Raw genomic sequence first — 23840 nt, forward strand, 5'->3', positions numbered from 1 at the left:
AGGGATCAAAGCTTGAATGGGAACTATTCCAAGAATAGTCTAAAAGTTTTTTTTTTTTTTTTAATTAAAAAAATTATATGTTAACAAAAATTTAAAATTATCATTTAATTATTTTAAATTAACTCATACAATCTTTTAACTTCATATATTAAGGTCTCTTGTTTTTATTTTGTCCGGAACTTATAAAATGATAAGACTGTCCTGTACTTTTTCATAAAATAAATTAATGTTTACTATATAGTTTATTAACATTTTTCTACCAGAATTAAAAACTAACATCGTAACCAAAGAGAATGTGATAATATCAGTAAAAACTAAAATTGTACTCCGTATGTAGTAAAATTAAAAATTTAAGGACTAAATAGGATAATATTACAATACTTTGGGTAAAAAGTGAAAATTCCCCTAACATTTCCGTGCAGAAATAGTGCATTTTTCGGATTTCGATTACAGTTTGGTCCGGTCCCAAGCACACGCCAATCTGATGTCATATGCATTCATATCCGTTGACGGGAACACGCGCCTCAACGCACATTGCATTGACGCACTTACCCGCTCAGTTGCAATAATTGAAACGGTTGGGCGTGCAGACACGCACACCGCTCGGTCGTGGGAAAACTGACGCCACTAGCCGCAGCCGCAGGTTAAACCTCGACCAAATCGCAAAACCCACGACGGCTCCGAAACCTGGTTACACTCCAAGAAGCCAACTTTGAACAGTGAGACACCAGATAATAGTTTTCTTTACTAAAATCACCCACATTTTTACATTTATCCATAGAAAATCCCTCAAGTTTCATATAACATGAACGGAATTTTCAAGAAAAAAAAAAAAAAAAAAAAAAAAGGGGAAAGAAAGATTAGTATAATCTCAGGAAAAAAAGCAAACTTTATTGTAGTTATATGAAGACTTTCCGGTATCGAAATTCGATAAAGCTTACTCGCCCAATTCGATTACATCTGGACGGGGAGAAAGAATTCATGATGGAAAATGTGAGTCAGTTATGAATGGGTTTATGAGAGTTTGTCTTTTGTAGCAAAGCCACGAAATCTGCGTAATATGCTCTCCTTTTCTCTTCACCAAACCCACAAACAGACCTTCTAATCTCTTTCACATTGCAGATTTTGAGTTTTAGTGAGAGAAAAGAGAGAATTTTTCTCTGTTCCAGAGTTTTTCTTGATTGACCCTAAGCTTAATTTGTGTTTTTGTAGCAATGGAGATTGGCAGTGGGAGTGGAAGTGGAAGTGGAAATGACAACCTGAAATGGAAGGCAACTTCTCAGATAGAAATACTGGAGACCATTTATGCTGGTTAGTCCATTTACTTCTTCTTCGTTATTGCCTTTCATTTCTCAGTAATTCCTGATTAGATTGTGGGATTGAATTACTATGGTTATGTGTTTTAGGGTTTAGGGTAGCATTTGATTGATTGATTTGGTGTGGATTTTGTCTGTGTGTGTAGTGGAACCTTTTCCATCACAAGAACTGATAGCAGAATTGTCTGCTAAGTTGGAGTTGAGTGATCAACAGCTGAGAGTTTGGTTCGAATACAAGAGGGAGAAAGACCAGAGGATAACCATTGGCGTACCACTGCAGAAGGGAGCTTCAACCATGCCGATGATTTTGTCGAATGCTGTTGGTGAAGTGTGGGGTGAGCCTGTTTTTGGCTCCCCATACGGTCTCCGAATGGTTCACCAACCTGGAGTGAGAGTGCCGAGCTATGGAAACGAAGGTCTGTCTACTAGGCAGTATGATCAGCTTCCATGGACCATCCTCCAACATTCGCGTGCTGTTGCAGCTGTGGAGGCACAGCTGCGGAGGCCTTTGATCGAGAATGGGCCTGTTCTTGGATTCAAGTTTGATCCCTTACCACCGGGTGCATTCCGCTCTCCAATTGGTAACCATATATGCTTCAATTCCTGTGTCGTTTGATAGAATGATGATAAGTAGTAAAGGCATGCCATGTGATTTTAATTCAATTATCATGTGTTGAGATTAACAAGAACAAGAAACAATAATAATGACAGAAAGTAAAGAATGCAAGATTTACGTGGTTCAGCAATGTGCCTACGTCCACTGGAGTGAAACTATTCTTTTATTACTAGCAAAGGTGATAGTGGTGATACAACACCTAGTGATACAACCAATAGACAAACTCAACATCATGAGTTGTGGTGTGCAGATTGGATCATTGGTTTACATTAGGTTTCAAGCCTGTTAGTGATCTTCATGTTCTTAGCATTCGTGCTCTAAATGAAACAAGTTCATCCTGCTCTCCATATCTGATTTGAAATTCATGTATATGTAAAACAAATTCATATTCTTGGTTGTCTTTGAGCTTTCTAACAATTTAATGGTCTTAATGATTTGCAAACCAGGTGAACAGTCTCCTAGGGCTGAACGACATGGTGGGCCAATCAAGGTTTGCTTGTTCATTTCTCCTTTGCGACATTCTCAGTGATCACGCCCAAAATTTGGCTCTAGTTAAGATTAATTATCACAAAGGAAAACGCTTTATAACTTGAAAAGGCTAATGTTATTATGCACTTTAGACATTGCATCCCATGTCTGTTTTTATACGCAACTTTTACTTAGGACATTAAAGAGGTTTTACATCTTACTTATAATGTTGTTTTGCTTCTTTTTGCCTTATTTGACTTGTTTGAGAAGTGTGGTTTTAATGAAAGAGTGGCACGACAGGGTGCAAACCAGACCTCCCTTCAATACCAATTTACTCAAGGAGAGCCATCGAGTGGAGCTGCTGCATATGGACCACGGGTCCCGCCTCGCTACAACACTTCACCTGCTGAAGCTCAGGGTACCGCGATTGCGTTATCTGGCGGGAACTCTTATGTTCATGGCACGCAGTTGCCAATTTCGGGTCTTCTGGGCCCACAAGGGAGACCATCCAACATATCTCGGTCTCTGGGAGTTCATGTTGTTCCTCAAAGTTCTTCGCGTTTGAACAGGAGAGTAGATGATAATTTCGGTGGCTGTTCAATCACTGGGGAGGAGAATCCATTAATGCCATCTGAGACACAAGCCATCCGTGATAACAGAATCTTGGCGAGAATCTGGAAGGTTCCCAAAGATCCAATATATTTTAAATCCTTATAACTCTTCGTTTTTCCTAGTCTGTGCCGGGACCAAATTGCCTTGTTACATTTCTTTTCTTAGTTCCATCAAGTCTGTCCTTGTTTTTCCAGATTTCCATTCAATCGCTTTTTTCCATTCAAAGAAAAAAAAACAAGTATGAAGTATGTTGGACTCATAAAACGTCATTTTCTATATCAGTATCTTATGTGAAAGATTGTCAGTACTTCCTTTCTTTAGACTGTTGTTTGCTCAAACAATTAACGAATCAAACGTTTTACGCTTTAGATCTGGGCTCAACCGTGGATTGATTCTGATAAGAATGTGACCAATCTTCTAATGGTAAGCCAACTTGTGTCTCTTCCCCTCGCCTCACTTCTATATTAAGCAGAATCTCGCGTTCACAAAACGCGATTATATGTTATATTTGTAGTACATTATGTCGCTTTGCTGAAGTGCGACATTTGCTTTAATTTTGTCATTGCGAATTGCACATTTGTTACACCTCCCAAATCAACCACTTTTTGGTACATAGTATTTTTCCCATTTACTGTATTTTTGGAAATCCTGGCATTAATTGCACGTGTTTTATCAAAGCTAGATTTATGTCTCCAAACAAAGTTACTGTATCATTGTGCCTACACTCTACAGTATTATAGGGATCGAGCGTTACTCTTTTGGGGAAGCTTACAGCTTTATTTGCTTTATCTTCAGGTCTGGAGATTCTTGATTTGCTTTGCAGATGCTCTATCTCTCTCGCCTTTCACCATAGACGAGTTTGTTCAAGCTCTCCAGGATTCTGTAAGTTCATACTACTTGCTTTCATCTGCTATGAAGTTGATCCATATCTCATTCAAATAATTTTTTTTCTACATTTAGGCTTCGGGATTACTGGGACAGGTACATATTATGCTTCTGAGATCCATAATAAAAGATATCGAAGTTGCTGGCAGGATTTTCGTTCATCTGTGTGAGGGTCGGTGGAGGCTTATTGATTCGTTCATCTAGCTTTTATGTACGTTAATCCTACATTGTGTGGTTGGCACTCTCGCTATTTCGACAAGATTTGTATAATTGGGTTTTAACGTGTGCAATATAGGTGCATGTTAAGTGATCTGGTGCGGTTTATCATTAATTGTTGTATATATTTGTCGTGCAATGTTCAATCCATACAGGACTTTGATGCTGTTATAGAATCTTTGGATGTCTGTGGAGTCCGAGAGCCCCAGCTGCAGCAAATTGAAGCTGCTTTCAAGGAAAATGTGAGGAAGTTGCGAAAGAATTCTGACAGGGATGTTGGGAATCATGTCAGAAACAGAGACACGAGGCCGAATCTATATGTCTCTACCTTTGACAGACCAGAAGCTTCAATTCAGATTCCTTTGCAATTCAGGTGGGAAGAAACATAGCAGAAAACGATGATGTTTTGAGGAGATATTCTGATTTTGAGAAGTGGATGTGGGATAATGAATGCCTCAATCGACTCCACATTACTGAGTGTGATGCAGTGGGGGGAAGGACGACGCAAAAAGCTGTTACATGTGTCTCGATAGATCTGTCTCTTTCGATCTGCTCCACTGTACAGATTGTATTTTTGTTCACTGTCATTTTTTTTTTTTTTAACTCATCAGATTATCTGATCTCTTCTCCCTGTATTGTTTGAGTGTGTGCAGATTCTGGGATTGTTGGATGGTGCCATTAAGAAGGACCTTTTAGCTTCTGAAGCATGTCGTGATGATCTCGAAGGCTTTGGCGGTGAGGCTCGTGGAAGTTGATGAATCCCTCCATTGCAGACTGCAGGAATTATTGAAGATGATTCTTGAATAGGAAGCAGGAATTTGATCTGTAATTGTTAGTGCAAATGGACCTCAGATCTGTAACAACATAACTATCTGAAATTCATGAAAGATAGATTACATTGCATGCAACTTGCACGTTTCTTGCATGAGAGCTGCACATACCATTTTCGACTTGTGATTGCGGATATTCCTGTAAATCAAAATAAAAGTAGCGACTGTAGACGTTATCATTAATCAATATAAAAACAAGTTGTCCGCATGAGCAGCTCAGTTGGTCACGTTAGTAAAGTGTGGAAACAATGACCTCGGATGGAGTCTCAGATCACCGGCCTCTGGCGACAGTGTAGAAGCAACTCTCAAAGTGAGGGGACTCCTAGCCTCTCATCCCAGATGCTCCGGCGACAGTGTAGGAGCAACCTCTCAAAGTGAGGGAGCTCCTAGCTTCTCATCCTAGATGCTCTATTAGGGCGAGGTGTGGGAGACCCTTAGGAATAGAGATTTAATCTTTTAGAGGAACAACAAAAATTAAAATAATAAGTTGCAAGAATATTTGGAAAGTGGGGAAAAAAAAGATGGGTTATAGTAAAGCAAACATGCTAGCGGATGTTACGCCACAAACGGGGGCAGATGTATGTCCTACCCACCAAACATTTGCAATTACTATACTATACACATATACATACATATATTTAATAATATTAGTTTAATTTGTCCCCTAAAGATTAGGCCATTAGTGAGTTAAATAGTTGTTATTATTTTGTGTAATTAGTCTTTAATACAAGAGTACAAATCATGTCTCTTGGATTGCAAGAGAATCTCAATTCAAAGAGTTTATGACAAGTTAACCATATTATGATGAAATGCAACAAATGTGGTGACTTTATTGGGAATTTGGTTCACTCAAATGATTTTGACAATTGTAGTGAACAATCTTTGTAGTCCATGTTAAGGGGAGTGACAATGGCATTTTGGCATTTCTGCGGGTGCAAACAATGTAACAAACACTACATGTGATGGTGGTCCATCTATCATAAATGAGATGGATAATTCTTTCTTCTTCCTTTTTTTTTTTTTGGGTGAGGAGGAAGTTGATTTTGAATTAGCCCCTTCCAATCGTCTTTCTACGACATGAAAGAAAAGATAGGCAATTTATCTTTTTAGAGCTATTACCCTTATATAAAAAAAAAAAAAAAAAAAAATCTTATGGTAGGCTCTATCCCCAGTAAGAAATATAATGAAATCATCTTTCCTATTCTTTTCCCGGACTCCGCTACTAAGAAGGATGCTCGCTTCTTAAAATATCCTATATATGTAGGTGGGAACAACGGAAGAGGTCAGATTTATCCCTACGGGAACAAGAGTTACAATACAGTTTATAATGCTACGGCAGCAGGTATAGTACATTAGTAATCAAAATCATATATACGAAAAGAAAAAATAACCATAACAGATGCATCAGATAGTCATCAAGTGGTTGATATTACCCCTCCAAAACCATAATTCTTGTTTCACATGATGAATCTATCAAATATGATCAACCTTTAATGAGTAACCCTAATGTGGGTGGATTTGGTCAGGGAGACGCAGAAATAGTACTTAATATCCATTACGTGTTCAAGGACTATTTGATGGTGTATATTGAATAATCCCTTTACAATTATTAATAGATATATTCTAGATTAACAAAGTCTATGATTTAATATCTATATTATGTTATTATTAAACAAATTATTTGGATAAGATCGTGTAAATACGTAGTAATTTTTTTATTATTATTATACTAATAGTCCATTTGTTATTGTGGCTAATTGTTTATAACTATGATGGTAGGCGAGCATATCTTACAAAATTTATGTCATAAAACTATTTATTATACTAATATTATTTTGTTTTATAGTTTTTTTTTTTTGATAAACTATAAAACAAAATAATATTAGTATAATAAATAGTTTTATAGTTAAAAGTAATACATTTGTTATTGACTGAGTTGTTAATGGCAAGGCTAGTCATGAGCCTAGTATAAAAGTTTATGTTAGTTAAAACACCTTTGAAAAATGTTTCTTAGGCTTTGAATACTTTTTGACTTGATAATAAATAAATGAAATTGGTTGGACGGCAGCATGCATTTAGGTTGCCAAATACTAAGGGGCATTTGGTTAAAACATGGCTTATGTAACATGGATTTTGTCTATTTATGATTTAGACTTTCTCTTTGCCTATTTATGATTTGTACTTAAAAAAGTCTGACTAAATTTTTTTTTTTTTTTTTTTTTTGGATCAAGAGGGAGGGATGACCTCGGAGGAAACTAGTGACTTCCTTTACATGACCAGGAAGCACGCAACCTATCATTCATGATGAAATCTTCCAAACCAGAAGGGCATCTGGCTAGCTCATTCCAATGCACGTTCATGGACACTCCCAGAGAAGCCATAGCATTTGCACTTTCATTCTGCTCTCGAACAATGCTCTTTAGGGACACTTTTCAGTTCTTTGTGAGCCATCCTCTAATCTTGTTTATTTGATCACTGATAGGACTCCTCAGCTCAGTTAAGAAAATCTGACCAAAAACTCTTTAACATGACATATCTTGTGCAGAAGTCAAATTCAAATCTTATAATTACATTAAGTTGTTGGGTTAATTGCATGAGTCATTGCATTCCCATTAGGCTTCACATGTAACAAGTCAGAGAATAGAAATTGGCACAACATAATAGCTAGCTGTCATCAAGATAAGAAAAAGAAGGCCATGTTCTTGACCAAGACATATGAAGATGCTTTTACTTCAAGCTATAAAGATTGTTGTTCCCTCTCTCTTTGGACAACCTCAAAGAAATCACATGCACCCCTCGCAACATTCCATAATGTCATGCCCCACAAATCTTTCAATCCCTCAATCTCCGCATATCATCACGCCCACAAAAAAGCAAAAGCAAAAACCCCATATCTCTCTCACTAATCTATCTATGCATATAAACTCATGCATCCCAACAAATCTGTGAAACAAATCACCATTGTTTTCTCTTTTCTCCGGCCACTTAGCTTCAACTCTGTTCTCCGCCATGGCTAATCTCGCCGGAGCTTTTGCTTTTCTAGTCTTGGCGGTCACTTCTTGTTTGTTCCAAACGGAAGCTACTAGACCCGGCCAATTCATCACCATTACTTCATCTCCGGCGCCGGCGCCTACCACCAGCGAAATAAGCTTCCCGCCGGCATCGTTGTCAACACCGGCTTCAGCCCCCGGACCCGCCATTGGCGACATTAGTTTCCCTTCCCCACCCGTGTCGGCTCCGGTTTCAGCGCCGGAAATTGCTTTTCCAGTGGACTCAGCACCCGCGCCTGGGCCGGCCATCGCCGACGACGTCTCGCCGTCGCCCATGGAAAGCGACACCGGGTACGGGCTTTATGGATTCCAGACGAAGGAGAATCCGTCCACCGAGACATTCCGCGAGTCCAGGACGACGGAGAATTCTTTCAACTACAATTTCAACAACAACGGCGGCTACTCTCAGAGGCATTTTGACAAACACAACGGCTACACCGTCCCCGAGGACAACGGCAAGTACTACAATAACCCCAACAATGGCTACTCCGATAGGTATTACAGCAAGGGCAACGGCTACAACATCCCCGAGAGACAGGGAATCAGCGACACCAAGTTCACGGAGACCGACAAGTACTACAATGACGTCAACGACAATAACCTCGACAACTACAACAACAACAATGGCGGCTACTCTCAAGGAGTGAGTGACACCAAGTACTACAATGACGTCAACAACAACAATGGCTACTCAGAGAAGTACAACTATAACAAGGGCAGCAATAATGGCGGCTACAACATGCCGGAGAGACAAGGACTGAGTGATACGAGGTTCATGGATAACGGCAAGTACTACTACGATGTTAACAATAACGAGAATAACCGTGAAAATGGGTATGAGCCGATGAAGGAGAATGAAGGGTACAATGGCAACTTCCAGTACGAGTTCGATTCCATGGAGGAATATGATAAACATCATGGATATCCAAGAACCCAAACCTGGGAAGATCAACCTTGAATTGCTCCGATCCAAGATTGATTTGTTTGATATGATAATGGTGGTTTGTGATGCATACTTGTATTCCATCTGAGTTTGGATTTGTGTTAGCCTTATTTGCTAATTAAGCAAACCGATGGGACAATTAATCATGTTATTTTAATTTGTCATGTTGGGGGTTTAGGTTTAATTTATTTACTGCTTGAGAATTAAAGTCGGTTGATGCCACTTGATAACAATGTTGAAGATTTTGATAATATTAAGTGATCATTTTATACAATATTATCATATTTTATTTTGCTTTATGTATATATTTATTGACACTTAATATCTTAAATTGATCGGATCTGCCGGTTGTGTTCTCATTAACCTAAATCTGAGATGATATTAATGATCACATATATGGTGAAATTATGCCACAAATACCTCAATTAGAACAGGAGTAAATGTTTGTGTTTACACTACATAAAGATAAATTGTGATATAAATATTGTAGATTTTTTTTTTGTGTGTGTGTACACAGAATTTGTACTGTCAGACACAATGACTAATCTCATTGCTGAATTGTAGGCATCTCTTTTAGGTGGAACAATTCAAAAGAGGTGCCTACAATTGTTCTCTTTTGGGTGGGACAATTCAAAAGAGGTATCTACAATTTTACTCCGTATATTTTGTTATTGATCAAAATACAATGAGAGCTAACATTGTAAGGGCAAATAGCAAGGTGACCAAGAAAAGTGCAACAATGTGTAGTTAGATAGTGTTGGTCATACCAGTATATAAGTACAATTAAGTAATGTAGAACATGAGACGAGAAAGTGTATAGATCCCCTGATGATGAAGGATAATGAGTTATTTGTAGGCATACGTTGTAAGGAAATAATCATACGAAAACATTATTTTTGGAAAAAATACAAGCATAAGTAACAAAAAAAGATTTTGGGTTTAAGATAAGAGCGTTGTAGCCTAGTTTTTTATAATAAAATGTATAATACTAAGACTTAATGTTTGAACACTCAAACAAATGAGCTCGGCGAATAAGAACAATGGATGAACGCATGAATGTTTTGGAGGAAGCTGAGCATAATTTTGAGAACTATAAATGTAGGATTTTGTTTTGTCTAACATTTGTTGCTCAACCATGCTTATATAAGAGATGAAAAACTAATAGCAATGATTATAATTTATAAGATATGTTATGGATGTAATTCAGGAGCGCAAATTATGCTGTCCACCATACACGGTTGCAAAAACGATGTCGTTTTGACTAAAAATACGCGTCCCACTTAAAAGAAAAAAATTCAAGTTCGATTTTCGGCAATAGCATTTTTTTGTGCATAATTTGAATTATATATTCACAATGAATGAACTAAATATCCATAGTGAATGAATAACTAAAAATCCAGAATGAATGAACTAAATATCCATAATGAATGAACTAAATATCCACAATAAATGAACTAAAAATCCAGAATGAATGAACAACATAATGCTATTGATGAGAATCGAAACTGAATTTTTTTTTTTAAATGGGACGCGCATTTTTAATCAAAACAACATCGTTTTGCAACCGTGTGCACCATAAAAATCTAGAATGATGAATGAACAACATAATGTTATTGAGAAGAATCAAAACTATTTTTTTTTTTAAATGAATCGCACGTTTTTAATTAAAACGACATCGTTTTGCAATCGTGTGCACCATTCATGGTGCACACGGTTGCACATCATAACTATTGAATTCAGGAGGGAAAAATTTATGAGCGGTAGTACACATTTTCCATATGCTAATGAACTAATCAAACATTGTACCATGGACAATTGTATTGTTCACTTTACAAAATGGACCATTAAAATAAGATTTGTTATTTTTAGTACATTAAATGTCTATTTTGTACAAAAAAAATTTATTTTTAAGTATATTATTAAAAAAATAAACTTTTAATATATTAAATATAGACAAATAATATTGTCTATATTAATATACTAAAAATAATATTGCCTCCAACAAAAGGTCAAGTGTTTAAAAAGAGGTGCCTACAATTTAGCGATGAGATTAGTCACTGTGTTTGACGGTAGAAACTTTGAATACACTCAAAAAATAAAGATTAAAAATTTATTGTGTAATAATAATAAAGGGTAAACCTATTAATACACACTTTTTTCCTTTTCCAAGCGAAATTGCATTGGAATTCTAATTTCAAGGGAATATGGGAGTTTCAATACAATGCGAGTTGAAATTCCTTTCAACTAAACAATGAAATTTTAGTTGTCCCGAAATTATAATTTGTAAAAGAATTAAATTGTTATTCATGTTGCGCTTTCGTACCTTTCGAAAGATGGCTGGAACAAGGCCTATCAGAAAAAAGGAATGGCAGACATCCTCATGATAGCAAGGTACTTTTTGTAGTAACGGCATGGTGGCTCTGGAGGTGGAGAAATGAAGCGATTTTCAATAACGCTAAGAAACCATTAAGCGTCAAGATTTCTTGGATCAAACCACAGTTATAAGAGATTAGTAAGGCCTTTCGAAGGGCGAAGGGTGTCTCCCCTATCCAAACCAGGCATCTTGGAAGCAGCTATGCTGGACCAAACCTCCGCAGGAGCTCGTGAGAGTTAATGTGGATGGCTCTGTAAATCCATCCACAGAAAAAGCTAGCTGTGGGGGTGTTATTAGAGATAGCTCTGGGGAATGACAGATGGACTGCACTTATAGCATTGACAATTGCTCACCATTAGAAGCTGACAATAGTTATGCTGTGCAACCGAATGTACCATGCGCATGGTGCATACGGTTCAAAACGACGTCGTTTTGACAAAAACGCGCGTCCCACTTTAAAAAAAAAAAATCAGGTTCGATTCTCAGCAATAGCATTATTGTGGATATATAGTTATGAATTTCTGGATATATAGTTATAAATTTGTGGATATATAGTTATGAATTTATGGATATTTAGTTCATTCATTGTGGATATTTAGTTCATTCATTGTAGATATATTTACTTCATTCATTCACTGTGGATATATAGTTATGAATTTATGGATATATAGTTATGAATTTCTGGATATATAGTTGTAAATTTATGGATATTTAGTTCATTCATTGTGGATATTTAGTTCAATCATATATTGTGGATATTTAGTTCATTCATTGTGGATTTTTACTTCATTCATTCATTCATTGTGGATTTTTACTTCATTCATTCATTCATTCATTGTGGATTCTTACTTCATTCATTCATTCATTGTGGATTTTTACTTCATTCATTCATTCATTGTGGATTTTTACTTCATTCATTCACTGTGGATATATAGTTATGAAATTGTGGATATATAGTTATGAATTTCTGGATATATAGTTATGAATTTCTGGATATATAAAAATGCTATTGCCGGGAATCGAACCTGATTTCTTCTTTAAGTGGGACGCGCGTTTTTTTTTAACCAAAACGGCGCCGTTTTGCAACCGTATGCACCTTGCAAGGTGCATTTGGTTGCACAGCATAATTTGCGAGAAGCTGAGGCCTGGGCCCTCTTGAAAGGTATCCAGTTAGCAACGTCAATGGGCTTTAGAATGACAGTGTTTGAAAGTGACGCAAAGGAAATCACAAGGTACATGAATGGAGCTGATAGACCGAGGATTGCGACTCATAATATCCTAGAGGCTTGTAAGAAGGAGCTACGAAACATGGAGATTTGGCATGTTGAACAAATAGTTCGGGATCAGAACCAAGTAGCAGATGCCCTGACGAAGATTTCTGCTCGCCACCCGCTCGGTCTGCATATTCTATGGAAGCCACCCGATGAAGTTCTAGGACTTAGAATGATGGTGTTGATGTGTCAAGATGGCATGGGATTCTTAGTCCTAGTTAAACTGATATATTTCCACCTGGGTTTCCCCATTCCACTACATATAAAAAAATTGTTATTCATGTATACCAAACACCTTATTTATGGACCATCATCCATAATATAATTCCTTATTTATGGACCATCATCCATAATATAATTTCTATATCCACTTTCCAAAAAAATTAAAAAATTCCATACCCTGATCTATAAGGCCCAGACTAGCGTTAGGCCCATTAGTCATTGCCATTCTCTAATAACAGAAAGCACATGATTGAAGACTAAAGAGAAGTAGCGAAGCAGAGAAAGGCGAAGAAAACCTTGCTTGGTGAGAACGAAAAGCTTGTAACTCTGTTTATAATTAGGGCTTGATACTTATGAATCGAAATTGATCGTAACTATTCGCAGCTCGAAACACCAAGCTATTGAATTTCCTTTTACCGGAGACTTCTGTCTGTCGCTAGGGTTTAGTTATCTCAGTAGCGATGACGCCGGATCCAAACAGTGCCGGGGCCGCCGGAGGTGATAAACCAGCTAGAGAGGAGGCCTCTGTCAAAGTCCCTGCCAAGGACCCTAAGAAGAAGGACGACAAGAAAGATGAAGATCTCGTAAGCATTTTTATCTACTACATGAAAATCTAGAATTGTGATAGAGTACTGTTACTTTCATTGTAAGAGTATAAAGATGCTGTCCTTCGCGTATTTTTTTTGTGGTCTTTTGAAAGATGGTGTTATTCATAGTCTTAAACTGTTATATTGATCAGAAAAGCTTACAAATTGTTGGTCTGGATGTTTTTTCTGCACTATTTATACCTCAATTTGGTAATTTAAGCATTAAAGTTGTATTGTTTACATTTATTTTAGTCCGAGGAGGATCTAGCACTCAAACAACAGTTGGAGTTGTACGTAGAGCGAGTTCAGGACCCTGAGACTGGGCTGCAGATGGCTGCCCTAGAGAGCATGAGGTATTCCCCTTAAATAGTTACTCTTGCATGAATATTGAAGTTTATTAACCAGTTGATTTGGGATAATTTTTGTATGGTGCAATACAAAATTTTGAGTCTTCATAGTAGTATTTTTAGTTCTTTGCTTTTAATAAGCTTGGAGAAAAGTTTTGTTAATTTTTCCTTGAGGTCTTCAAACAAGTGTATGCAGAGGAATACCTCTGATTAGGACTTAAGGGTTTTTCTTTCTCTCTTATATTTCTTTTTTCAACCAAAAAAGGTACAGTTTTTAAATGGCATTCTATAATTTCTTTATTCTTATTCTGGAATCAAAATGTACTTCTTTTCCCGAGAATATGAAAGAATTGTATTATACAAGAATGAATGTTCAATTAATCTACCTTGGTGCCTGAGAGAGGATGTATGGATGCTTTACACAAAAAGTCTAAACAGAAAAGATTTCTTGCTCTTCCAAAATAGATTTTCAATCTTCTGAGAGTGAATTGTATGTTGTATTGCAATTTTTCTCTGCTTTATCTCTGTAGACAATTGCATTCAAATGCTAATTTCCATTGCCTTCAGAGTTGTTACCTCTTGTCATTATCATGTGTACTTTGGGTATATCATATTCTGGAAACTGGCAACTCTCCACTGGTGGTTACCACATATATTAATGAATTATACATTACAACTAATAATAGATCGTGTCTAGAGTGCCCTTCTTGCGGATATTTGGATGCTCACTCTTATTCTAATAGCTATTGGTTTCAAGTTATTTTAGCATAATACTAATTTCATAATTGTAGGCAGGAAATTCGGTCAGCAACAAGCTCTATGACATCAGTTCCTAAGCCATTAAAGTTCTTGCGTCCTCATTATGGAACACTAAAGTTGCATTATGAGAAAATGCCAGATTCAGATACCAAGGTATGTAGTTGTTTGCAAGTTTCAAATTTGCACCTTTATGCTTTCACACTCAAATACATTGTAGTTTGAATTTTGCTTTTATTCTGTATGCAGAAACTACTAGCATATATACTTTCTGTTTTGGCATTGACAATGTCTGTTGAAGGAGAAAGGGTATGTTATTGTCATTTGAGGTTTTCATCTTCCATTGCTATTGCTCATATACAATTGTTGCTTCGTTATGTATACTGTATTCATGAATTTTTAAGCTATTATTTGGTTGGTTGTTTTTGAATATTATTCTTGTGAAAATCTCTTGCTGCATGTATGGTGTTATTAATTTTTAAATATTTTTCTTATAGGAGAGCTTGAAGTACAGACTACTTGGATGTGATGATGATATTGGTTCTTGGGGCCATGAATATGTAAGGTGAGCATTTTTATCTACTCAGCTGTCTCTTAACTGCGAATATGCTAAATCACTGTTGAAATGTAAGTCACATTTATTATTGTTTGTTAAATGAGTTAGACCTAGATTTCTAATACCTGGTGCTCCCTATAGCCGCTTACAAGAAGATATAAAATCAGTTTTCCAAAAGGAAATTGTGATAGTGAGATTAGTTAACTACTATAACTATTTTTAAAAAAATTCTGGTTTCTTTTGGCAGGAACTTGGCGGGAGAAATTGCTCAGGAGTATGTAAAACGACAGGTTATTTTCCATTTACTTTAGAGTTTGACTATTTCTAGTTCTTAGGAACAAACCATAAGATATTTTATAGAAGCATATCTGTTTCTGGAGGCAGAGACTGCAAAGCTGATCTCTGTTCTTTATAGAAATCCCTTTTGTTGTTAGAAGTCTTCATTAACTTGTGTGTTATTAGTTCTTACATTGTATGAAACTGCTTCAGGGTGAAGAGGCCCCAATCGATGATTTGATGGAGCTTGTGCAACAAATTGTTCATTTCCATATGAAGGTATGACTTGTTTGCAAATTACCTCTACTACTAGATAATTTATTTGTGTTCTTGTGCTTGCAAGTAGTGTTGTGTGTTGTTGCTAGTTACCCCGTCCTTTTTATCTGGGGAGTATATTTAGAATGAAATGACAGAATAATATGCTTTGTATTGCAGCATAATGCAGAACCTGAGGCAGTTGACCTTTTAATGGAGGTACTTATATTTGTTTTTTTCATTGTCTTATCATGGTTATATAGCTCAGTTCTAATTTGTTAATACATATATGATATACCATTCTAAATTCTTTCAGGTTGAAGATCTTGATCTTCTTCTTGAGTATGTAGAGCATGCAAATTATAAAAGGACATGCTCATACCTTCAGAGTGCAGCTAAGTAAGTTTGGTAGCTAAAACATTTATGGATGTAGCTTACAGCTAGTGGCACTATTATCTATCTTTTGACTGTATCATTATACAGAGTAGTAAACATTTTAGTCTTTTGCAATGTGCCAATGTATAATGGTCCTGTCATCTTTATTGTATCAATATATCAAGGACTCTGGATGGTACTCATGCTTACATCTGTTGTTTACAGTTATCTTCCAGGTCCAGATGACACCTTGGTACTAGACATTGCATACAATATTTATACGAAATTTGGAGAATATGCAAGTGCTCTTTTCATCGCACTACGCCTTGATAACACACAGGTACGCTATTACAACAGTTCAAATTATACTTCTGCATGCAGTAAATGGCTCAAATCACTGCATATTTTAAATAATAATAATAATATACTTGTCTCATCCCATTGATCCTGGTTTATACTTTGCAGTATGTGAAGCATGTTTTTAAAACTTGTGACAACCTTTTGCTGAAAAAGCAGTTCTGTTACATCCTTGCTCTCCATGTAAGTCCTCAACTTTCCTACTTCTATGTGAATGAAATCCCTTCATGGATGACATTATAGTTCTGTCTTGGTCATTGTAATTTATTTATCTTGAGTGCTTCTTAGATACTATTTCATCTTAATCTTTTTCTACAATAATATTACCCATATTCTTATGCTTATATTTAAAACTGTTACAATTCCAGTTTACCCCTATTTTCTGCTCATTTTTTTTGGTCTTTGTGACCTCATAGTTGGGGATTGAATATTCTATTAGGATTACTTTATCTTTATGGATTAGGGAGAGACTGAACCCATTTTAGGCTGTCTGAGTGTAATGGTAATCCATTTTTCTATAATGAAGAATCATACTTGCTATATTTACTGAACCTATGTTGTTTTGGGTGCAGCGTGTGACATTTGAGCTTGATGATGAGATGTGTTCAGGGGAAGAGAGAGAAGTATTGCAGGAAATTATTAACAATACTAAATTAAGTGAAGGCTATCTCGCACTTGGTCGTGACATTGAGGTGATGGAGCCCAAATCCCCCGAGGATATCTACAAGGTTTGATTTACATTGAAATAACACCTCTCCTTTATATTATGCTTAATTTAACATCTAGTATGCAATTATTATCCCTCTAAATTTTGGATAAATGGTTCTATGGGAACTGATGCACTCTTATGTTCCATACCTTTTTTTTTTTGGGTTCAATCCTTTAAATGCATCCTAGTTGTTTTCAAGATCTAAGATTTTTTTATTCTTCTCTGGATTCATCAGGCCCATTTGATTGAGGGCCGTGGCAGTTCAGGGGCAAGTGTTGACTCAGCAAGGCAAAACTTGGCTGCTACATTTGTTAATGCATTTGTCAATGCTGGATTTGGTCAGGTAATATGAGTTAAGCTGTATATGCTCACCTTTATTTGCATACATGGGTAAAATGGTAACCATTTTTAGGCTTGCAGGATAAGCTGATGACAGTTCCATCAGAGGCCTCGAGTGGTGGGTCCTCAACAAGTTGGCTTTTTAAAAATAAAGAACACGGCAAAGCCAGTGCTGCAGCAAGTCTGGTGAGTACTTTTGTCATTTTATTTCCATACGAGTGTTGTAGTGCTAATGCCTTCTCCCTGCATTTTAGGGTATGATCCTGCAATGGGATGTCGATAATGGACTTGCACAAATTGACAAGTACTTTCACAGTACTGACAATCATGTAATTGCGGGCGCTCTATTGGCTGTTGGGGTAGTAAACTGTTCTGTCAAGAATGAGTGTGATCCTGTAAGTCCTTTATGAATTTGCCTATTACTGGACTTATTTGGTTCTTATAAATATATATACTGTGATCTCATATTGTGTTGCATCACAGGCATTAGCACTCCTTGCTGAGTATATAGACAGAGATGATGCTTCGATTAGAATTGGTGCAATAATGGGGCTTGGACTTGCATATGCAGGTTCTCAGAATGAGGAGGTGTGATTTTCTGCATGTATTATTGTTGTTCATCTATAGCAGTATAGCACCATGGCTCTGTTATGACTTATGATTCTAAATTCAATTTTTCAGTGTGTCCTACAGGTTATCTACCTGGATAAGTATATGAGAATATTTCTTTTCTATATGCTTTTAGTTCTTTTCTTCTCCATATAACGTGCTATCTTTGTTTTTCAGATCAGTCAGAAACTCATCCCCATTTTTGAAGCAAAGCCTTCACTTGATGTGATTGCATTTACTGCAGTCTCATTGGGATTGGTGTTCGTGGGTTCATGTAATGAAGATATTGCCCAGGCAATTATTTTTGCATTGATGGATCGAAGTGAGTCAGAGCTGGGAGAACCTCTTGCCCGTTTCTTGGCTCTTGGTCTTGGCCTTCTTTTCCTTGGGAAGCAGGTAACTACAATTAACGATGTCCTTCAAGAAGAACTGAAATATTATCTCTCTTTTTTTTTTTTTTTTTTTTTTTTTTTTAATTTATTGTCTGCATGCATCTCCACTCTGCGTTGCAAGTCATTTGTTCATTGTGTTAACTACTGTATTTGTTGTCTTGTACACTTGATGCTTTTGGTATTTTGTTTTCTAACTGTTACTTTGTTCTCTTGTAATGTGTAATAGGATCGTGTTGAGGCCACACTTGAGGTTTCAAAGACTTTCAATGAAAAGATTAGTAAATATTGTGACATGACTCTACTTTCTTGTGCCTTTGCCGGAACTGGGAATGTTCTCAAGGTTGTCTTAATCTTAAAACCTACTAGTTGCATGTAAAATTGTTCAGTATAAACTTGCTAACAATTCTTTGTCACAGGTCCAACACTTTCTTGGTCAATGTGCTCAACATCACGAGAAGGGTGAAACCTACCAGGGACCTGCTGTTCTTGGAATAGCAATGGTAGCTATGGCTGAGGAATTGGGACTTGACATGGCCATAAGATCACTAGAACATCTTTTGCAGTATGGTGAACAGAATATCAGAAGGGCTGTTCCTTTGGCTTTAGGTCTCCTGTGCATATCAAATCCAAAGGTATATACTATATAACAACCCAGTTTGATTGAAACTTCTTGCACACTCTCTCCTCCCCTCCCCTCTACTTGTGTTAATAAAATACAAATTGTTTGTGTATCCCTTGATAACAAATGCTCCATATTTTTCATACTTGGTGTCTCAAACAGGTCAACGTTATGGACACATTAAGCAGGCTCAGTCATGATTCTGATGCAGAAGTAGCAATGGTATTTTTATAATATGAAAGAACTCTTAATCATAGTTTCGCAGTAGGTTTCTCTTCAACTTTAAAAACCTGTCTAAACTTCGAGTTATTTTCTCAATTCTACAGGCCGCAATTATTTCAATGGGGTTGATAGGTGCTGGAACTAACAATGCTAGAATAGCTGGGATGCTTCGTAATTTGTCCAGTTACTATTACAAGGAAGCCAACCTTCTTTTCTGTGTAAGGACAATATGCTCCTGTGGAAAAAAGTTCTTGTGTTTTTTTAGTGTCCTTTTCACTTTAGCTATTTGCTGTGTTACTTGTGCAGGTCCGAATCGCTCAAGGTCTTGTCCATCTAGGGAAAGGACTGTTAACCCTCTCACCTTACCATTCTGAACGGTTCTTATTATCTCCGTAAGAGTTCTATTCCCTCTTAAAAGTCATCTAATTCAAATGTTACCTTTGCTTGTGCAAATCAGTTTTCTTAGCTAGCAAAAGTATTCTACCCCACAAGCAATTTCACTTTATTTATCTCAATCTAAATTTTTGTTAATATATCTTGCATCCTCTTCAGGACTGCTTTGGCTGGGCTCATAACTATGCTGCATGCTTGTCTTGATATGAAAGCTATCATTTTGGGAAAATACCATTATGTGCTTTATTTCCTTACATTGGCAATGCAGGTAAGCTTTCTTGAGAACTGGATATGCCAACTTTTCTTTTTTTTGGTTATTTTTGTGGTTGACTCGTCAGCTCCTTGACTTGGTACTTTTGGATCACAGCCGAGGATGCTAATGACAGTAGACGAAAACTTGAAACCATTGTCTGTGCCTGTACGTGTTGGCCAAGCTGTTGACGTTGTTGGTCAAGCAGGTCGACCCAAGACAATCACGGGATTCCAAACCCACTCAACCCCTGTTCTCCTCTCTGCCGGTGATAGAGCAGAACTTGCCACTGAAAAGTAAGCTGCCTTCTTTAAACTCATGTTTGACGGTTTGATATTGCCTCTAATCAGTTCTGAGTATATTTTATGTAAGCTGATACAATATCCATTATTCATACACAGATATATCCCACTATCACCCGTTCTTGAAGGCTTTGTCATCTTAAAGGAGAACCCGGAGTACAGAGAAGACCATTAATGTCCATTGAACGAGTGCTTATAAAGTCTGAGAACTCCAAAAATGCTGGCCATGGCTGTCTTCTCCAGGATCAACCCACTGTCCAACGAGGTTGCATGGCAGTTTCAGATTTAAATGAACTTCTGAGAAGTTGGCATTCTAGACTGTCTGTTTTAATGTCTAATTACGTGTATACGAAGCAATGCAACAAAGCTATTAGAGAAGGCAGAGACGTACTTTTGAGTTTTGAATGGATTTTCTGACGATTGTTTTCGCACATTGAACGTTCTTTAATGTTTATCCATCATTCGTTGACTAATTTACATATACTCTTCGTTTTAAATTATTAGAATTCTACAATTATAAAATAAACATACTAAACTAAATAAGCCTAGTTAACAGAACTGAACTTTACTGTGGAGGAAATTCCAATCAAGCTAGTCACAGTTTGGTAATTACGAACTTCTGATTTTGATTTTCAATAGGAGTGGTTTATTGGCCTTTTGCTTTGAGCATAACTTAGATTGGTTTATGTCATTATATGGTTCTTTACTGGTTAGTTATATAATGTATACCTTTGAATAATGATTGCGAGATTCTTTGGTCATTAAAAAAGTTGGATTTACTTACAAGGTTTGAGTTTATCATATCTAGTGGTAAGTGTAACTCATTGTGAAAGTGATCTATTAACTGTATTGGTTTGATATATGACTTATTTACATGATACATCGTAATTGCTAACATAACAATTATCAAATTAAAAAATTATTTTTTAAAATTTATTATAATAATTTAAATAAAATAAACTTTAAAAACTAAAAAATCAACCCTCACCCCACGCCTTCCTCTCCAACAAGAGGAGAATAGCAATTACAGAGTAAATATATCACTTTTAGTTTAATTGTATGAATTTGTATATTTCTGAAATCCGATTGTAATTTTTTTTTAAAAAATATCAAATAGGCTTTTAAATTTTAGACAAAAAGAACACTTAGCACTTGTATTTTAAAAATGTACAATTAAGCACTCGAATTCTCATTTTGATGCATTTAAACTCAATAACCCGTTATCTACATAGAATAACCGATCATTAAGGTTCCGATGACAGGCAAACAATTGCCGATCGCCATTGCCATTGAAGAAGAAGGCTATATTGGAAAAGGTGACCGACCATTTATTTTTTGTTTTTTATTTTTTTTGTTTGGTTTTGGAACGGTGACAAGTTTTGTTTTTGTTTTGTTTTTTCGTCAACGGTAGTCAAAGGCGGTGAACGGTGGTCAATGATAGTTTGTCACGTTATTGTAATTTTACTCACAATTTATTAGTTATCGATAAACATGACTTATTTGTCTAATTTTGACAAATTTAAATATTTAATTGTACATTTTTAAAGTTTAAGTGCTTAATTGTTCTTTTGTATAAAATTTAATGATATATTTGACTTTTTATTTTTATTTTTTGAGTTAAATAGTCATTTTCTTTTTCGTTTAAAAAATTGAATACTCTGTATTATATTATGGTACCGAATATATAATTATTGGGTGAAGTGTCAAATAGCACCCTGAACCAACAACGAAATGTCATCCCGCACCCTAATCTTATATAAGTGATTATTTGATTCATAAACCAAAAAAAATTGTTCGCCTAGCCTTTTTAACAGGTTTCCCTGTTGCTTAGATGACGTGGCTCCGGTTAAAATCTGACGTGGAAATAAAAGGTACGAAATTCTCTTATTTGACGTTAAAATGTAACAGTTTCCTACGAATTTGGGTTATTTAAAAAATATTCATTTTCTGCATATCTCAAAAACGTATTGTAGACGAAGACGAAGACGACTGCCTGGGTTTTCCGTTTCCTCCGTCGGCGACGACCCAATTTCATTTCAGTTTCCATTCCCTCCGTCGAAGCCACACTCTCCAAGATGTCATCTTCCTCAACTTCATCACGGGTTAAAGTAAACATGGAGTATGAGCCTAGTGTTTATTGTAATTGTGGATTGAAAGCTCCAATGTGCACAAGTAGAGAATCGGGAAAGAAATTCTTTGGGTGTCAAAGATGGAAGGTATGTATTTATTGAAATTTTGTATGAATTTTGATTTTTCAATTGTATTAAAGTTAAAGCTAGGGTTCGTTTTTGGGGCATTTTAATTGGTTTTTTTATTGTGGTAATTTTTTACTTTTTTTATGGGTAATTTTGTTAATTGAGTTGTATGTATAGGATGGCAATGGTTGTGGCTTCTTCCTTTGGAATGATCATAGTGCAAGGAGGATTGAAGGTGAGCATGAAGATCTAAAGAAGATGGTGGTATCTTTGAGGAATGAAATCGAAGTTGTTAAAGAATTAATTGTAAATGAGTATTGTGGTATGAAAAAAGAAAAGGAAGTGTTGAGGATCAAGTGTGTTGTTCTCCTAATTGTAATTGTGGTGCTTCTAGCAAAACTTTGTAGTTAGAAATTGTAATGGTTTGGCATTGTAATGAAAAATTGATAGTTTGCAATTTAATATCCAGTTTGCACTTTCAATTTCCAGCTTGCATTGAATTCCAGTCTGCACTGTCATTGTTGCCATAATTGTTCAATGAAGCAATTTTTTATTTCTGCCATAATTGCAGAATTCCAGTCCAGCTTGCATTGAATTGTTGTCATATTTTCCAATCCATTTTAAATTTCTGCAATTTTGAATAGTTGCCATAATTGCTGAATTCCAGTCCATTCTATTCTTGGGCAAACTTGTTGATTTCCAGACCACAATCAGTAGTGCATAACATGTAAACCAATTGTAATCTTAAAGCAACTCAAACCACCTAAATTGGGGAACCAATACAGTAAACCAATACATGTAACCAAGCTGATGAAGCTGTCTTAAGCTCTAAAAGCAATCATGGGAGTACTGGTCTAGGAAGCTGTTGCTGAGACCAGTTCTGCCCAATTTTGCAGAATAATGTGATGATTTTAAGCTACTAAGTGGATATGAAATACCATCAAGATTATGTAGTCTAATGGTACTCGAGTTGGACTTCCATTTGGAAAGTTATGAGTTCGAGCCTCAGTGAAGGTGTTATATATCCATTTAGTAGCTTCTTGCTAGTTTTAAGCTTCTAAGCAATACACAATCTGTAAGCTTCTAAGCAATACACAATCTGTAAGCTTCTAAGCAATACACAACAATTATTGCAGACTAATTCAAATTGTCTGCTTAGTCCTCTGCAAGCACCTTGAGGGTGGTTAAAGCTAAGAGACACCTTATATCACCCCAGTCTGCTTAGTCCTCTGCAAGCACCTTGAGGGTGGTTAAAGCTAAGAGACACCTTATATCACCCCATGATGCATATGGCCAGTATGCTGAGGGTGATAAAAGGAGTTCCTATTGCCAGTATGAAATAAGTTCGGGGGAACTAGTCCATGAAGTCGATTTAGCTGAGACTTGTTCTGCCCAATTGAGAAATGAATGAATACCCAATGATGGATTGTTTGCTGGACAATCTCTGAGGGTCTACAGCTTGTTGTGGTACTGGCAGCAGGGATGAGGCTCTATTGAG

The 23840-nt window shown here is 36.4% G+C and overlaps 4 protein-coding genes across 9 annotated transcripts; all 4 read left to right on the forward strand.

The window, feature by feature from the left end:
- The first annotated feature begins 787 nt into the window (after positions 1-787).
- Positions 788-5021, forward strand: LOC109167847 (homeobox-DDT domain protein RLT1-like). 4 transcript variants are annotated; one of them, XR_002051927.1, is made up of 9 exons: positions 788-993; positions 1213-1311; positions 1463-1897; positions 2379-2422; positions 2701-3081; positions 3382-3435; positions 3808-3894; positions 3973-4672; positions 4767-5021. XR_002051927.1 is itself a non-coding variant. In XM_019316924.1 (7 exons), exons 1-7 carry the CDS (start codon positions 1215-1217, stop codon positions 4099-4101), a joined length of 1227 nt encoding a protein of 408 aa, XP_019172469.1. In that variant the 5' UTR covers positions 1065-1214; the 3' UTR covers positions 4102-5021. The 4 variants fall into 4 exon arrangements, 1 of the variants encoding a protein (XP_019172469.1); XR_002051926.1 differs by lacking the exon at positions 788-993 and having other exon boundaries at positions 1065-1311; positions 3973-4108; positions 4269-4672; XR_002051925.1 differs by lacking the exon at positions 788-993 and having other exon boundaries at positions 1065-1311.
- Positions 5022-7694: 2673 nt separating this feature from the next.
- Positions 7695-9210, forward strand: LOC109167859 (FK506-binding protein 5-like). Of its 3 annotated transcripts, none has more exons than XM_019316946.1 (2): positions 7695-8441; positions 8526-9210. In XM_019316946.1, exons 1-2 carry the CDS (start codon positions 7953-7955, stop codon positions 8949-8951), a joined length of 915 nt encoding a protein of 304 aa, XP_019172491.1. In that variant the 5' UTR covers positions 7695-7952; the 3' UTR covers positions 8952-9210. The 3 variants fall into 3 exon arrangements, with proteins under 3 accessions (XP_019172491.1, XP_019172477.1, XP_019172484.1); XM_019316932.1 differs by having other exon boundaries at positions 7696-8430; positions 8515-9210; XM_019316939.1 differs by having other exon boundaries at positions 7697-8419; positions 8504-9210.
- Positions 9211-13000: 3790 nt separating this feature from the next.
- LOC109167825 (26S proteasome non-ATPase regulatory subunit 2 homolog A-like) lies at positions 13001-20626 on the forward strand. Its single transcript, XM_019316900.1, has 26 exons — positions 13001-13107; positions 13188-13387; positions 13643-13743; positions 14529-14649; positions 14743-14802; positions 14991-15058; positions 15297-15339; positions 15539-15604; positions 15761-15799; positions 15897-15979; positions 16181-16295; positions 16421-16495; positions 16885-17040; positions 17257-17364; positions 17442-17546; positions 17615-17755; positions 17844-17948; positions 18147-18365; positions 18588-18701; positions 18778-18993; positions 19143-19202; positions 19307-19420; positions 19509-19594; positions 19755-19863; positions 19963-20141; positions 20247-20626. Exons 2-26 carry the CDS (start codon positions 13265-13267, stop codon positions 20320-20322), a joined length of 2682 nt encoding a protein of 893 aa, XP_019172445.1. The 5' UTR covers positions 13001-13107; positions 13188-13264; the 3' UTR covers positions 20323-20626.
- Positions 20627-22195: 1569 nt separating this feature from the next.
- On the forward strand, positions 22196-22763 carry LOC109167893. Its single transcript, XM_019316964.1, has 2 exons — positions 22196-22363; positions 22520-22763. Exons 1-2 carry the CDS (start codon positions 22223-22225, stop codon positions 22751-22753), a joined length of 375 nt encoding a protein of 124 aa, XP_019172509.1. The 5' UTR covers positions 22196-22222; the 3' UTR covers positions 22754-22763.
- The last annotated feature ends 1077 nt before the right edge of the window (positions 22764-23840 follow it).

This window comes from Ipomoea nil, unplaced genomic scaffold (assembly GCF_001879475.1).
Source record: "Ipomoea nil cultivar Tokyo-kokei standard unplaced genomic scaffold, Asagao_1.1 scaffold0317, whole genome shotgun sequence".
In the NCBI taxonomy this organism is placed as follows: domain Eukaryota; kingdom Viridiplantae; phylum Streptophyta; class Magnoliopsida; order Solanales; family Convolvulaceae; genus Ipomoea; species Ipomoea nil.

Coding starts and splice junctions, on each gene's coding strand:
- LOC109167847 (XM_019316924.1), top strand. CDS start 1,215: ATGGAGATTGGCAGTGGGAGTGGAAGTGGAAGTGGAAATGACAACCTG. Junction 2,423..2,700: donor GACATGGTGGGCCAATCAAG/GTTTGCTTGTTC, acceptor GTGGCACGACAG/GGTGCAAACCAGACCTCCCT. Junction 3,082..3,381: donor TCTTGGCGAGAATCTGGAAG/GTTCCCAAAGAT, acceptor TTTACGCTTTAG/ATCTGGGCTCAACCGTGGAT.
- LOC109167859 (XM_019316946.1), top strand. CDS start 7,953: ATGGCTAATCTCGCCGGAGCTTTTGCTTTTCTAGTCTTGGCGGTCACT. Junction 8,442..8,525: donor ACGGCTACACCGTCCCCGAG/GACAACGGCAAG, acceptor AACATCCCCGAG/AGACAGGGAATCAGCGACAC.
- LOC109167825 (XM_019316900.1), top strand. CDS start 13,265: ATGACGCCGGATCCAAACAGTGCCGGGGCCGCCGGAGGTGATAAACCA. Junction 15,980..16,180: donor TACCTTCAGAGTGCAGCTAA/GTAAGTTTGGTA, acceptor TGTTGTTTACAG/TTATCTTCCAGGTCCAGATG. Junction 16,296..16,420: donor TACGCCTTGATAACACACAG/GTACGCTATTAC, acceptor TATACTTTGCAG/TATGTGAAGCATGTTTTTAA.
- LOC109167893 (XM_019316964.1), top strand. CDS start 22,223: ATGTCATCTTCCTCAACTTCATCACGGGTTAAAGTAAACATGGAGTAT. Junction 22,364..22,519: donor TTGGGTGTCAAAGATGGAAG/GTATGTATTTAT, acceptor TTGTATGTATAG/GATGGCAATGGTTGTGGCTT.